This window comes from Octopus bimaculoides, chromosome Z (genome assembly GCF_046866305.1).
Source record: "Octopus bimaculoides isolate indiv1 chromosome Z, ASM4686630v1, whole genome shotgun sequence".
Classification (NCBI taxonomy): domain Eukaryota; kingdom Metazoa; phylum Mollusca; class Cephalopoda; order Octopoda; family Octopodidae; genus Octopus; species Octopus bimaculoides.
Window position 1 is genome coordinate 21,221,373 of NC_142944.1, and position 12,852 is coordinate 21,234,224.

At 36.1% G+C, this 12,852-nt stretch overlaps 1 protein-coding gene across 5 annotated transcripts in view; it reads left to right on the top strand.

Annotated features, from left to right (window-relative positions):
• LOC106875634 (oxysterol-binding protein 1) overlaps window positions 1-12,852 on the top strand; it is a 208,765-nt gene that overhangs the window by 166,308 nt on the left and 29,605 nt on the right. For all 5 annotated transcript variants that reach the window (XM_089364962.1, XM_089364963.1, XM_089364964.1 and 2 more), the window contains one exon: window positions 11,074-11,167. In XM_089364962.1, the coding sequence (XP_089221088.1) occupies window positions 11,074-11,167 (94 nt within the window). The remainder of the gene's footprint in view (window positions 1-11,073; window positions 11,168-12,852) is intronic.

Genomic DNA, 12,852 nt, shown 5'->3' on the forward strand with positions numbered 1-12,852 from the left:
TCTGATAACTGAATCAAGTAATATAAAAATATGCAATGTATGTGTCATTTTCACATGCTTGTAAGGATCATAAAGGTCTTCTCCTCCACAACATTTAGCCCCTCTTGCAGTCACTTGTCACCTCCTTCATGAGGTTGTGCATCCTTAGTTCATTTGGCACTTTATTATTCAATTATCTTCACTGGCTCAATTTTTCTCTTGTTCATACTACATCTAATTCTCTTAATACACATTTTTGCCTCAACTCATTCGAAGCAAGCTACCTGCAATTCTTTCTCCCAATCTTGACCTATCCTCTGCGTTCATGTCCCTATTTCATTATTATACAATCTCCCACTTCAGGAGTAGAGAGGATTCCTTTGTTGCCAGGAAAGGTAATAACACCCTGAACTTTTCCACCCTGTCTACATGTACTTGGGCTGGGCTGAGCTGGCTCCAACCAACGAGTTCACTATGTCCTTCACAAATGCTGAATGTTGACAGTCAACCCCAACGTTCCAGCAGACAAAGTAATGCTTCTGCCTGAAACCAAAAATCCAGCTTGCAAATTTGACAAATGTCCCTTTGAAAGAACAAGACATTGAATAGTGTGGATGTCATAGCCATAGCCATAGTCATCATTTGTTGTTGAAGCATAGAGTTCCTGTTCAATTTCTGTGGGAATACAAATTTGCATGTGGTCCCTGATCACATGCATGTACATTTTGGGATAGTATGATCCATAGCAACTCATCTTGCCATTGATTGTCGACCATCACAGAGGATTTGCTGACCAAGTTAACACTGATTTTCAGAGCAGATGTAGCTTAGGTTTGAAGTTGGTGGTACACATGCTAGTTAACCCATAGCTGGGACATAACAAGTGCTATTACTCTGAGTCAGAGTAGACCTGGGAACAGTAGTGGCTAAGAGATGGTTCCACACTCCTCAAAACTCTGGAACTCCCACACCAACACCTCACTATGATATGCAATCAAAAGTCTTGCCCAGGACTTGTATACTTACACTGGCTAAAATGCTTTCAGAACATCCTTGTCCACTACTAATCAGACCACTTTGGCAACAGAAGCTATTAACTATTTCTAGGGAGTCTGTCCTTTGAGTATTTGAAAGGATTTAGTTTATGGGTGCTCTTGACCCATAGAGGCCCTAAGCATTTAAAGGTTTCAGTGCTCCCATATGAATGTAATTCAAAATATAAAAAAGTAATAAACACTAAAATAAGTTTTTACTTTTCAAAATGAAACAAAACAGTAAGAGGGAAAATAATGTTTATTTTTGTATACTTACATTTTATTTATGTTTGAAAAGTTTTCTCCAACTTTTTTTAATTGTAAAGTTTGTGATCAGACCCTCGCTATGACACCATGAACACTTTGAAATTAGATTTCCAATCATATAAACCACTTTGAGTGATATTTTAGCAAGTTTAAAGTGATTTCTTTTGTGCCATAAACCATTTACCATTTTTGTGGTGTGTCCCCCACCACTTCCTTTGATGCCCTAAGCACATGCTTATTTTGCTTAATGGTTAATTCAGCACTGCTTTTACTACAAGCTATTCACATTTATTACTTCAACATATCCTTTTTCTCTTGCGATCTCACTACATCTCTTGTGTGCCAGTATTGTGAAATGGTTACACAATATGTCATTCTTACCTATTTCTTCCCTGCCAATCAAACCTGGCTGCTTCCTAGACAGTACTTGTCCTGAATTCCTTCCTGTTAACTAGGTTTACTTTAGTACTTCTTGATTTGAGTCTTTGCTTTCACATTTGGAATTTCTTCTCTAATTCTTTGACAAATTCAACTATGAGGACCAGGTCATCAGGCAATGGACTTCAGCCCTTCTATTATGACCTTGAGAACTGCAATAAATAAGGAGGTTTGAGAACTGAATCCTGATGGTCACCCGCCTGTATAAGTTTTAGGGAAGGATCTAGTTGATTACTGTACGCATGCCAGATAAGTAAGTGCAGAATTTTCGAGAATCTCAAGTTTATCAACAATTTATTCTACGGCAACATTGACAAACATAGGTAATAAATAGCTCAAGGTATGTGATATCTTGTGAAACTGAGAGGAAAGATGACAAATATCATTTAAAACCGTGTGCATGCATGAGCCTTGCTGTGATTGGCTGCACACATTCATTCATCATCATCACCATCATCATCATCATTGTTTAACGTCCGCTTTCCATGGGTTGGATGGTTTGACTGAAGTCTGGCAAGCCAGTGGGCTACACCAGGCTCCAATCTGATCTGGCAATGTTTCTACAGCTGGATGCCCTTCCTAGCACCAACCACTCCAAGAATATAGTGGGTACTTTTTACGTGCCACCAGCACAGGAGCTATTCAGGAGGCACTGACACCAACCACATTTAGATGGTACTTTTTACATGCCACCAGCATGGGAGCCAGCCAGGTGGCACTGGCATCAACCATGTTCAGATGGTGCTTTTTACATGTTGTTGGCACGGAACCCAGTCAGCGGCACTGGCATCAACCACATTCAGATGGTATTTTTTATATGCCACCAGCAAGAGAGCCAGTTGGGGGCACTGACATCGACCACGTTCGGATGGTGCTTTTTTACATGCCACTAGCATGGAAGCCAGTCAGGGGGCACTGGCATCAACCACATTTGGATGGTTCTTTTTACATGCCACCAGCACGGGAGCCAGCCGGGGGCACTGGCATTGACCACATTCAGATGGTGCTTTTTACATGTGCGCAGCTGATTTGCTACTGCTGTTGCTATGTATGCACCTACCAGCTAAGCATGCACAAGCGGTTAGGTTTAAGTTGCATACTTAAGATGGAGATTGCTGTACATTGCCTCCCAGTGCTCAACTGGTACTTACTTTATTGGCCCTGAATGAATGAAAAACAAAGTTGATCTCAGTGGAATTCAAACTCAGAATTAAAAGAACCAGGAGAAATTTTGTCCAGTGCAGTAATGATTCTACCAGCTCACCTTCTTCCACCCATTTGGAAGCATCCTTGTTTCTAATGGAGGCATGTTATTTATGTATCTCAGGTCCAGGAGAGACTACTATTCCTGTTAATGGTGTTATTTTCTAGCTTGCAAAATATGTAGCCATGCACAACTTTCTGCTGTTATGATGATTACTTCTTTAATTTTCTGTTCAAGTTGGTCAGTCAAGTCATCCTTTTGGTTCACATGGAATAGCTATACACTGAGAGCACCTATTCAGGAGTTTTTCACCTGATATCATGACATTATTACCTTCACTTTTATGTACATATATATGGTATAACTTATTTCTCCCTGTACTGTTCAGTATATGTTTTCTGAGTGATATGATGCAATATCCAATGGGCTTTCTGTATTAACCTTGTGCCACTGCTTCCATTAAACAGATCTTGAAAGCATATTTCAATGATGTGACTGTATATTTTTAGAATGATACTGTAAGGTAGGTGTGAAAGGTCTGATCTAGCAAGTTTGAATATAAAACAGGTGGAATGTTTGGGTCAAATTTGGCTGGTTTAAATGCTAAAAGGTTAAGTATACTAGGGGAATGGCAGTTTTTTTTTTGTTTTTTTTTTTTGCCCCACCAACATTTCTTGTTTTTAGGGACAAGTGTTGCTCATGTTACTGCACTCAATCTGGTACATTTTTTTCCCTCGCTCTCTCTATCCCCTTTCTGCAACAGAATACCAAAAGCTACTCTGTGAAACATCAACTTCCTTTTCTGGAAGATGACATGTAGGAGAGACCAAATCACAGATATTGTGTTGTATAACCAGCTGGAGACAGTGTTTCCTGGGGCTATACAACAGTAATATTCGTCTCAAACAGGACTGCCACATTATGTTGGCAAATAATCTTTACTTAAAAGTACTGTTACTGAATGTCTCTTGTTGAAAGATTTACAAATAATAATATTTCTTTTTTTTTTTTTTTTTTTTTTTCCCAATTTTTTAATAACAAATGATAAGAGAGTCTCTGATGATATCAAAGAGATCTTTGCAAAGTACTCACTCCATGTTCATTTAACTGTACTGCATCACAGTTAAGCTGCTTATTCACATTTTATATTCTTCCATTCTAGAATGACTTTAAACAATCCTGGGGGAAAACATCAATAACCTTGATAGTATGGCTTTTGATGCTACAATGTACAATTCTTTTCTCCAAAATTTTGGGGGAGGGGGCCAGTTTATTAGATCGACACCAGTACGCAACTGGTACTTAATTTATCAGCCCGGAAAAGATGAAAGGCAAAGTCGTCCTCGGTGGAATTTGAACTCAGAATGTAAAGACAGACGAAATACCGCTAAGCATTTCGCTCGGTGTGCTAATGTTTCTTATTTCTCATTTCTTTATTACCCACAAGGGGCTAAACAGAGAAGGGACAAACAAGGCGTGCTAATGTTTCTACCAATTCACCACCTTCTACAATGTACAATTGGTGCATATAATGCAAACTAACTTAATGTTGATAAAGGTGATGAGCTGGCAGAATCATTAGCACACTGGGCAAAATGCCTACTGGCATTTCATCAATCTTCATGTTCTGAGGTCAGTTTTGCCTTTCGTCCTTTCAGGGTCAATAAAACAAGTATCAGTTGAACACTGGGGTTGATTTAATCGACTTACTCCCACCCCCGAAATTGCTGGCCTTGTGTTAAAATTTGAAATCAATGTTGATAATCCATTGTTTTTTTATTATTTTTGATAATGACAAAGCTTCTAATTTATCCCTCAAAGTTCATATTTCAGGGAATTTTGTTTGTAACTCATCTGCAGCTAGGATAATCTCTCATAAAGTCATCGCTGATGGGTGACCTATTCATACTATTCAGCTGCCCAATCTTTTCTTAAGTGTCTTGTACTTTTATTTTCTTTAAAAGAAGTAGGCCGTTTTGGTTGCATGTTATCATTTCAATTAATTTCTGTTCCTCTCATCTCTTGACAAATGGCTGTTACAATATACTATAGATGAGCATTTAACGTCCCAAAAGTCGGGAGGAGTTTCAGTTTGTGCTTGTTGTTCTTCAGTAATGTAATCAATCACAGACAACATTAAACCAGCAGTCTTTCCGAAGACGCCTGTCATAATCATTCTTTCATGTTATGGTGTATTTTATATGTAAGGAAAGAAGTTCTTGAATAAACACAATATATGGTTTTTATGTGCTACTATTGTGTTTATTTAATATTTATCTCTCACCAGATGGAGTACTATTTCTTGATTTTACCATCACAGAAAAGTACACTGTGTGTGTGTGTGTGTGTGTGTGTGTGTGTGTAAGCATGCATGTATTGTCATAAGAATTAATAATCATTCGAGGGAACATGAGATAATTGGTTTTTGGAAGAGTGGATCTCAAAGCATTTAGAGTTATAAATAATATGTAAATATTGGGTTGAAAAATCTTCTTTGATAGATAGCAAAAGGCTGCCCCTGAGACAAGTAGTCTTTAACTTTTACACCGTTTTTATATATATATATATATATTTGATAAAGATGGCTTATTTGCAATTTACAACCAAAAGGCAGAACTATATATGTGACTAAAGTGACTGGGGTACTAGTTCGCACCAACATTGCTAGAAATAAGAGTGTCAAATCAACTCTTAGTCACGATAAAGCACTTATCTTATGACTGATAAGGGTGGTTTGTGTGTGCGTATGCGTGTGCAATGTGGTTTCTTTTTTTCCCTGTCTACTATACTACACTCACCAGCACTCTGAAGATACCAGGGCTGTGTTTGTAAATTTCGAATGAGGTATCACTGTTGCCTAGGGTCCACTTTTGGGTCTCCTCTTCTTCAGAAACATCTCAGTCTCTCTAAGTTTGAGAGTCAAAAGATCACATAGGTTCTTGAGGTCAGATGAGAGCAACACGTCTGCGAGTTGCTGCAGTGGGACATCTTGATGGGGGATCTGAGTAGACATACAATAGAGAGAGAGAGAGAGAGAGAGAGATGGTGTGTATGGATAGGCACACACATAGCTGTACAATTAAACTTTCACTATGTAGCCACATAGTTCAGGGATCATTGTCCCTGCATAGTACTAGGGGTTTTGTCTTCTGCACTCGTGAATTAAATTGAACCAATGGCCTTATCATGATCCCAACAATCCAACCACTGCCCCCTGTGCCTTGATACATGTTGTATATATGTGTGTGAAAACGTGTATATATTTATGCGTGTGTGTGTGTTTTTAATTTTTTCTCATCTTCACATGTGCTCTCTGATGGTAAACAAAAGGCTGATTCAAACACCATTTGTTTCCAGTTCTCCACATAAACACATCCAGGCCAGTTTTTTTTTTTTTTTTTTTTTTTTTTGTGCCAGAAAGTGGTGGTGGTGGTGGTTATCACCTTAATTGGAGATGGGTGAAGGTTGGTGTCAGAGAGGGCATCAGGCCATAGAAAACTCTGACCTGTCCAGGGAACAGTTGGCATTAAAATAACATGTGCAAACATTCACGTATACACACACACACACACACACACACACACACACATATATATACCCACAGGTGTGTGTGTATTCTTTTATTCTTTTACTAGTATCAGTCACTGAACTGCAGCATGTTAAGGCACCACCCTCAAGAGTTTAATCCATTGTATCAACCCATTAATACTTATGTCAGTGTTCGTATTTATGTTATCAACCAATAATTTATGGAGCCTATCAAGACACAGATGTAAACTCTTTAGAAAACAAAAAACATAGCCATGGACATGCATGTATGTGTGCACATACACACACACATATATGTGCATGCATGCATATGTGTATTTTTCACCTACCAAACTCCACTCAAAAGTTATCGTCTAATCCATAACTATAGTATAGGGTTTCCCAATTTGTCTGACATTGAAGTCAGACTTGCGACCATGTAGTTGTAAAATGAACTTCTTTAATCTACACATGTACAACTTTCATATGCACCATTTTTCTCTGCATGGCCAGGCAAATATTGCCGTATTTTGCACAATGTTTTTTGTAAGTTTTAAGATTTATTATCAATAATGGCTGCTTATGTATGATATTGTTTATGGTTTTGCCTCATTGGACTAATTTTGCTGTTCAGTGTTATGGCACTCAAAGAATCTCTCTCTGTAAAGTCATCCAACCAATTAGTTTGTGACATTGGCTGTTTGCCAGTCTAATGCAACAGGGCTAATTTTGACTGCTACTTAGTTTACTATAGCTTGCATACATATATATATATATATATATATATATATGTATATGTATGTATATGTATGTATATATATATATATAAGGTTTGCAAGCAGAAGTCACAGCATTATATATAATTATATAAAATGATATATATATATATATATATATATATATATATATATATATATATATATATATATATATATATGTATTTATATATACACTCATACATATATAATTTTGTGACTTATGCTATGTAAACCATTATTTTTCACCCTCCCTTTCAATACACATTTCTTTTCCATTCATTCTTTTTAAATATATACACACACACACACACACACACACACACACACACACACACACACACACACACACACACACACACTTCGAAAGTGGTTAATAATATAATATTGCACATTGTTTTAGGATTATTTGCTTTATAGACAATTTTTTGTTTGTTTTGTTTTTTGGGGTTTTTTTTCTCTACTCAGGCACAAAAATAGCTCTTAAAGAAATAACATTGTTGTGAGAATGTAGTTAGACCAGTTTGTTATTTCTAAATACCTAATCTGCCCACCTTCAAAAACCAAATCAGGAAAAAAAATTATCAAAACAATGTATTTAATATCTTTTGTTTGGGTAGGTTTTTGTTGTCATATATATATATATATATATATATATATATATATATATATATATATATGTGTGTGTGTATGTGTGTGTGTGTGTATACATATGCGCTGACATATGTGTGTGTATATATATTCATTGTTTTAGTCGTCTCTCACCAGCCTATGCCATTCTTCACTCCTCATATTTTACTATTCTTGGGACATAGAAGTGGAACCTGTTTTGTCAGTCAGACAGATTGAGGCAAACAGTATTGTTGTGTTTTGCCCAGTAGCTGCAATAAAGTTTGAGCTGTTGGCTGTTATAGTTAGTGAGTATTCCAGCACCTTAAATTAACAGCCTTTATGATTATTTGTTTTGTTGTGTGCTCCAGTTCACTGAGCTGTCAAAAATGCATTGTACCTGTTTTTCAAACGGCCATCCTTGTCACATTCTGTGCCACGCTGAATTTCTCTGAGAACTACGTCAGTAGGCTGTTCCATTGATTGAATCAACTGGAACACTTGTCATCATAACTGTTGGAGTGTCAATTGTGTGTATAGTTTCAGTATAGTTTCTATTGAATTCCATTCAAACAGTTTTAGCTAACTCAAGGGTTTCGTAGAAGGCACTTTTGTCTTTTACTTGTTTCACTCATTGGAATGTGGCCATGCTGGGACACATCCTTGAAGTAATTAGTTGAACAAATTGACCCCAGTATTTATTTATTTTTATTGTAATCACTATTTATTTTATTGGTCTCTGTTGCTGAACTGCTAAAGTACAAGGTTGAAAACAAGCCAACACCAGCTGTCAAGCTGTGGCCAGACAAATATAAAGACACACATGTATACACTCACACACAGACACACACACATACTCAGATACATGTGGTAGTATATTTCAATCGAAATTTGATAACAAGATGCTTAAAGTGATCTAAATTAAAATCTTCCATCAAAATTGTGTTAATTTATGCTTCAAACGCCAGCTTAGTAATGACATTTTACCAAATTCTTCATTATTTTCAACGTCAATTGAAACAAAGGTAATGTATTTTAACAGGGTTAACATAGTTTTCACCATCTAATCTCAACATTTATGGCTATCCTATTTCCAGTGTCTTATGAAGTTTTTGGAACATTTTTTGGATCATTAGTTCATCTCCAAACAAACAGATATTGCTGGTTTTCACTATTATTCAGTCATGTTTTGAAGTTTGATCATGTGGGAGATCATATTCATTCCACAACCCACTTAGGTTTTTTTAGGAAGGTTCATATGCTTTATGATAATACATTTAGGTACTATAGTCCCCTTGAAGTTCAAGTGATTTCATTATACATAGCCTCATCATCATCATCATATGACCATTTTTTTTGTGTGTTTGTATGGGTCAGACAAAATTTGAGACAAGTTTTCTACAACCAGATGCCCATCCTGTCACAAGATAGGATGGGCATCTGGTTTCCAAGCAAGATGATATTTCACCATGGTTAGACATGTTCATGCAGGATATTAGAAATGAACATTGTAGGTTTAGTGTGAGAAGCTGGATGTGGCTGGTTTAAATGCTAAAGGTTTAATCTATTATTCCCCACCCCAAAATTTTGTGTTCCTGTTCTAGAAAATATTGATAGTGGTAGTAGTTGATGCTGTTGGCAGATTGGTAGACAATGTCTTCCTCTATTTAATTATACATCTTTACATTCTTGGTTGAAAAAACACAGAAGTTGGTTTTGAATTTTCACCCTATTAGGGAGTTGATATAATAAATCCCAGTCTAGTATGGAATGAATTTGGCAGCACACTCCTCACATATTGTTCCATTGTGTGGTACTCTGGACAAAAGTGTCTTCTGCCATAATTCTGGGCCAACTAATGCCTTGAGAGTGAATTCAATTGACAGAAACTGTACAAAGCCCATCGTGTGTGTGTGTGTGTATGTATGTAATTGTTTACATTCTGCACTTCACTGAAAATTACTGAGCCATAAGCAATGGTGTTTGTTGAGTTACACTTTCAACAAATCTTCTGGTATACTTGGTCTTTCAAAGATAAATGGAATGAAAACTTCTTCACTTATAAAACAGGTAAAAGTTTGTGACAGGAAGGGCTTCCACATATAAAAACATTACTTCAATAACACGTATTAATCTAACCCATGCTAGTGTGGAAAATCTGACATAAAACAGTTTTACTTTGGCCTGAAGTGAGAGACAGCTGTCCACTGTCTGGTGACTTCACTCTTTGGTTAAGCTCTTATCAACTTCTTAAGAGAAGAGAATGAAGTTGGAGGGCAAGAATGGGAATATGGCCCATATAAATGGTTCTACTTCCAGTGTGTGTGTGTGTGTATATATATGTGTGTGTGTATGTATATATATATATATATATATATATATATATATATATAAAGGAGACCACTAGGTGGACTGTTAATGTGCTAGAAGAAGATCACATGTAATATGTCTACTAAGACCGAATTGTTCTCAAAGAAAATTTAGCGAAGCAACAAAACGTATATAGTTATATATTAGTTGCAGAACGCACAAAGTATTTACCTTTAGAAGTTAAGGTAATCAGGGACTTATGGAGTACCCTTATTCATTCAAGATGATTGTATCCATATTTGAGACCCTTTGTTCCATTCCTGTGGCACACTTGTTTTTCATGTCTTTTTTCTCTTTTGCATATAATTGATTTTAATGTATTCCCAGCTATTGTCTTTGCAGCAAATAAATTACTATTGTTGTTAGAACTGGCAGAATCATTAGCATGCTGGATAAAATGCTTAACGGTATTTCACCTATTGTTACATTCTGAGTTCAAATTCTACCACTATAGACTTTGCCTTTCATCCTTTCTGGGTCAATAATTAAATACCAGCAGGGGTCAACATAATCAACTTATCCCCTCTCCCAAAATGGCTGCCCTTGTGACAAAATTTGAAACCATTATAATTATTATTATTATTATTATTATTATTAAGGTGGCAAACTGTCAGAATTGTTAGCATGCCGGGTAAAATGCTCAGCAGCATTTTGTCCATCTTTTGTTCTGAGCTCAAATTCCACCAAGGTCAACTTTATCTTTCATCCTTTCAGGATCTATTTAATAAGTACATTGAACACTTGGGTTAATGTAATTGACTCAAACCCACCTACCTTTAAAATTATTGGTTTTGTGCCAAAATTTGAAACCATGATTATCATTATTATTATTATTATTATTATTATTATTATATTTGTAATTTTTTTTTTTTTTCATATCTGTTATTAGTTCCCCAGTCATCTGATGAAGATGAATTCTTTGAAGCAGTTGAACATCAAGTTGAAGAATTCAGTGTGGCGCTTCCATATGACAAAACTCATAGGTTTGTAACCAGCTTTCTCTCTCTCTACTATTCTTTTCACCACCACCACCACAACCATCACTACGATTTTATGTACACAATACTGAAGACATGCTTTTTCTAGAATGACACAAACGAATGTGTTACCGGAAGTTTACATTAGCAATGTTTAGCAAACAAAATTGGATTTTTGAATATGAAGAGGGTTTAAAAGTGATATATTTATTGTTAACAATATTGTTATTGTTATTGTTGTTGTTGTTGTTGTTATCACCATTTAGTAGTTGTCAGAAACAGTAATGTAGTGGAGTAAATGCCTCCTAGTAGTATTATGTTTCTTGTCAGTTGAAATCATGCTGGGGTTGGCTTCTGGGAGTTGTTTAAATTGACTTACACCACTCCTCAAAATTTGTGGCCTGCTGCCAAACTTGGAACTCATTATTTTTAGTAATCGTAATACTTGTACAAGATGTTGTAGGTGCTTGTGGTATTATTGTTGTTGTTGTTGTTAGTGGTGGTGATAATAATGATGGTGTTTATAATATTAGTAATAACAGTTGTTTCACAAGACGCTGTAAAGAAATAAATTTATTGAAAAAAAAAAAAAAAATTTCAATTAGTGGCAGTTCTGCCTGCAAATATGTGCAACATTATTGAAACATCTCTTATGAAGAAGCCTCTATGTGGTTGCTTGATTTTCTAAATATAGCAGCTAAAATCCTACCCCACCTCTCTCATCCTCAGACACATTCGACAATGTAATTCTCACTGTACAAAAACCCAGAAGATTGATCATGATTGCAACAGCTTTGATTTTAAGTGTTGCTTGATGGAGATTGACCTGGGTCTGAATGACAAAATCACTGGTAAAGGAGTATTAATTAATTGGAGAGACTTGGTAACTACTTAACCCATATATACCCCTGGTTGAGTTTTCGCAACACAAAACCTGCTCCTACTTGTTTGGACACGAACTCACCGAGAAGCATCTGACTGAGCATACGAAATGTTCATTAGGTAGTCAACACCTGTAGCTAACAGTTTTGCACACTGTCCTTCTTTTCCACATTGTGAAAGCATACTATAACATTTAATCTAAATAGTCAAATTTTAGGACTTCATTTTTTTTTATGAGCATACATGTGTTAATAAAATCATATTCCCAGTGTCTAAAAACCGCAGTAAATAGAAACTAGGTACTCCTTTCTCATTGAATAACTTGCAAGAGTACCAACTATTTACATGTGTGCTAACAGCTAAATTTGCAGACATGCTTAACTCATGTTACATGGAGGAGAAACAGCGAGAATTTCTTAAAGCTGAATAAATGCACATGATGGCAGTGTTTGGCCTATGCATGTGTGTGGGGATCTCAAACATAAGATTGACTATCTATGTGCATTTGCCTGGCTACCTACAGAGTGGCATACAACACGAAGAAAAACATTATAACCAGTGAAATATAACTGAATCTGATAGTCTGGTTGTATCAGTGTCATATAATTATATTTTGTACCATCATATATTATACTTGATACCATGATATTCCTAATACTGCAATATATTATGGTATTGCTAATATAGCTATTAAACTTTCTTAGCTATAAATTAGTCACAGATCTTTTCAAAGTTTGTTGGTATAATTCAGTGCCCTGCAACCTTTTTTCACTTATGGCACACTTATATTCCATTCAATTTTCTGCAGC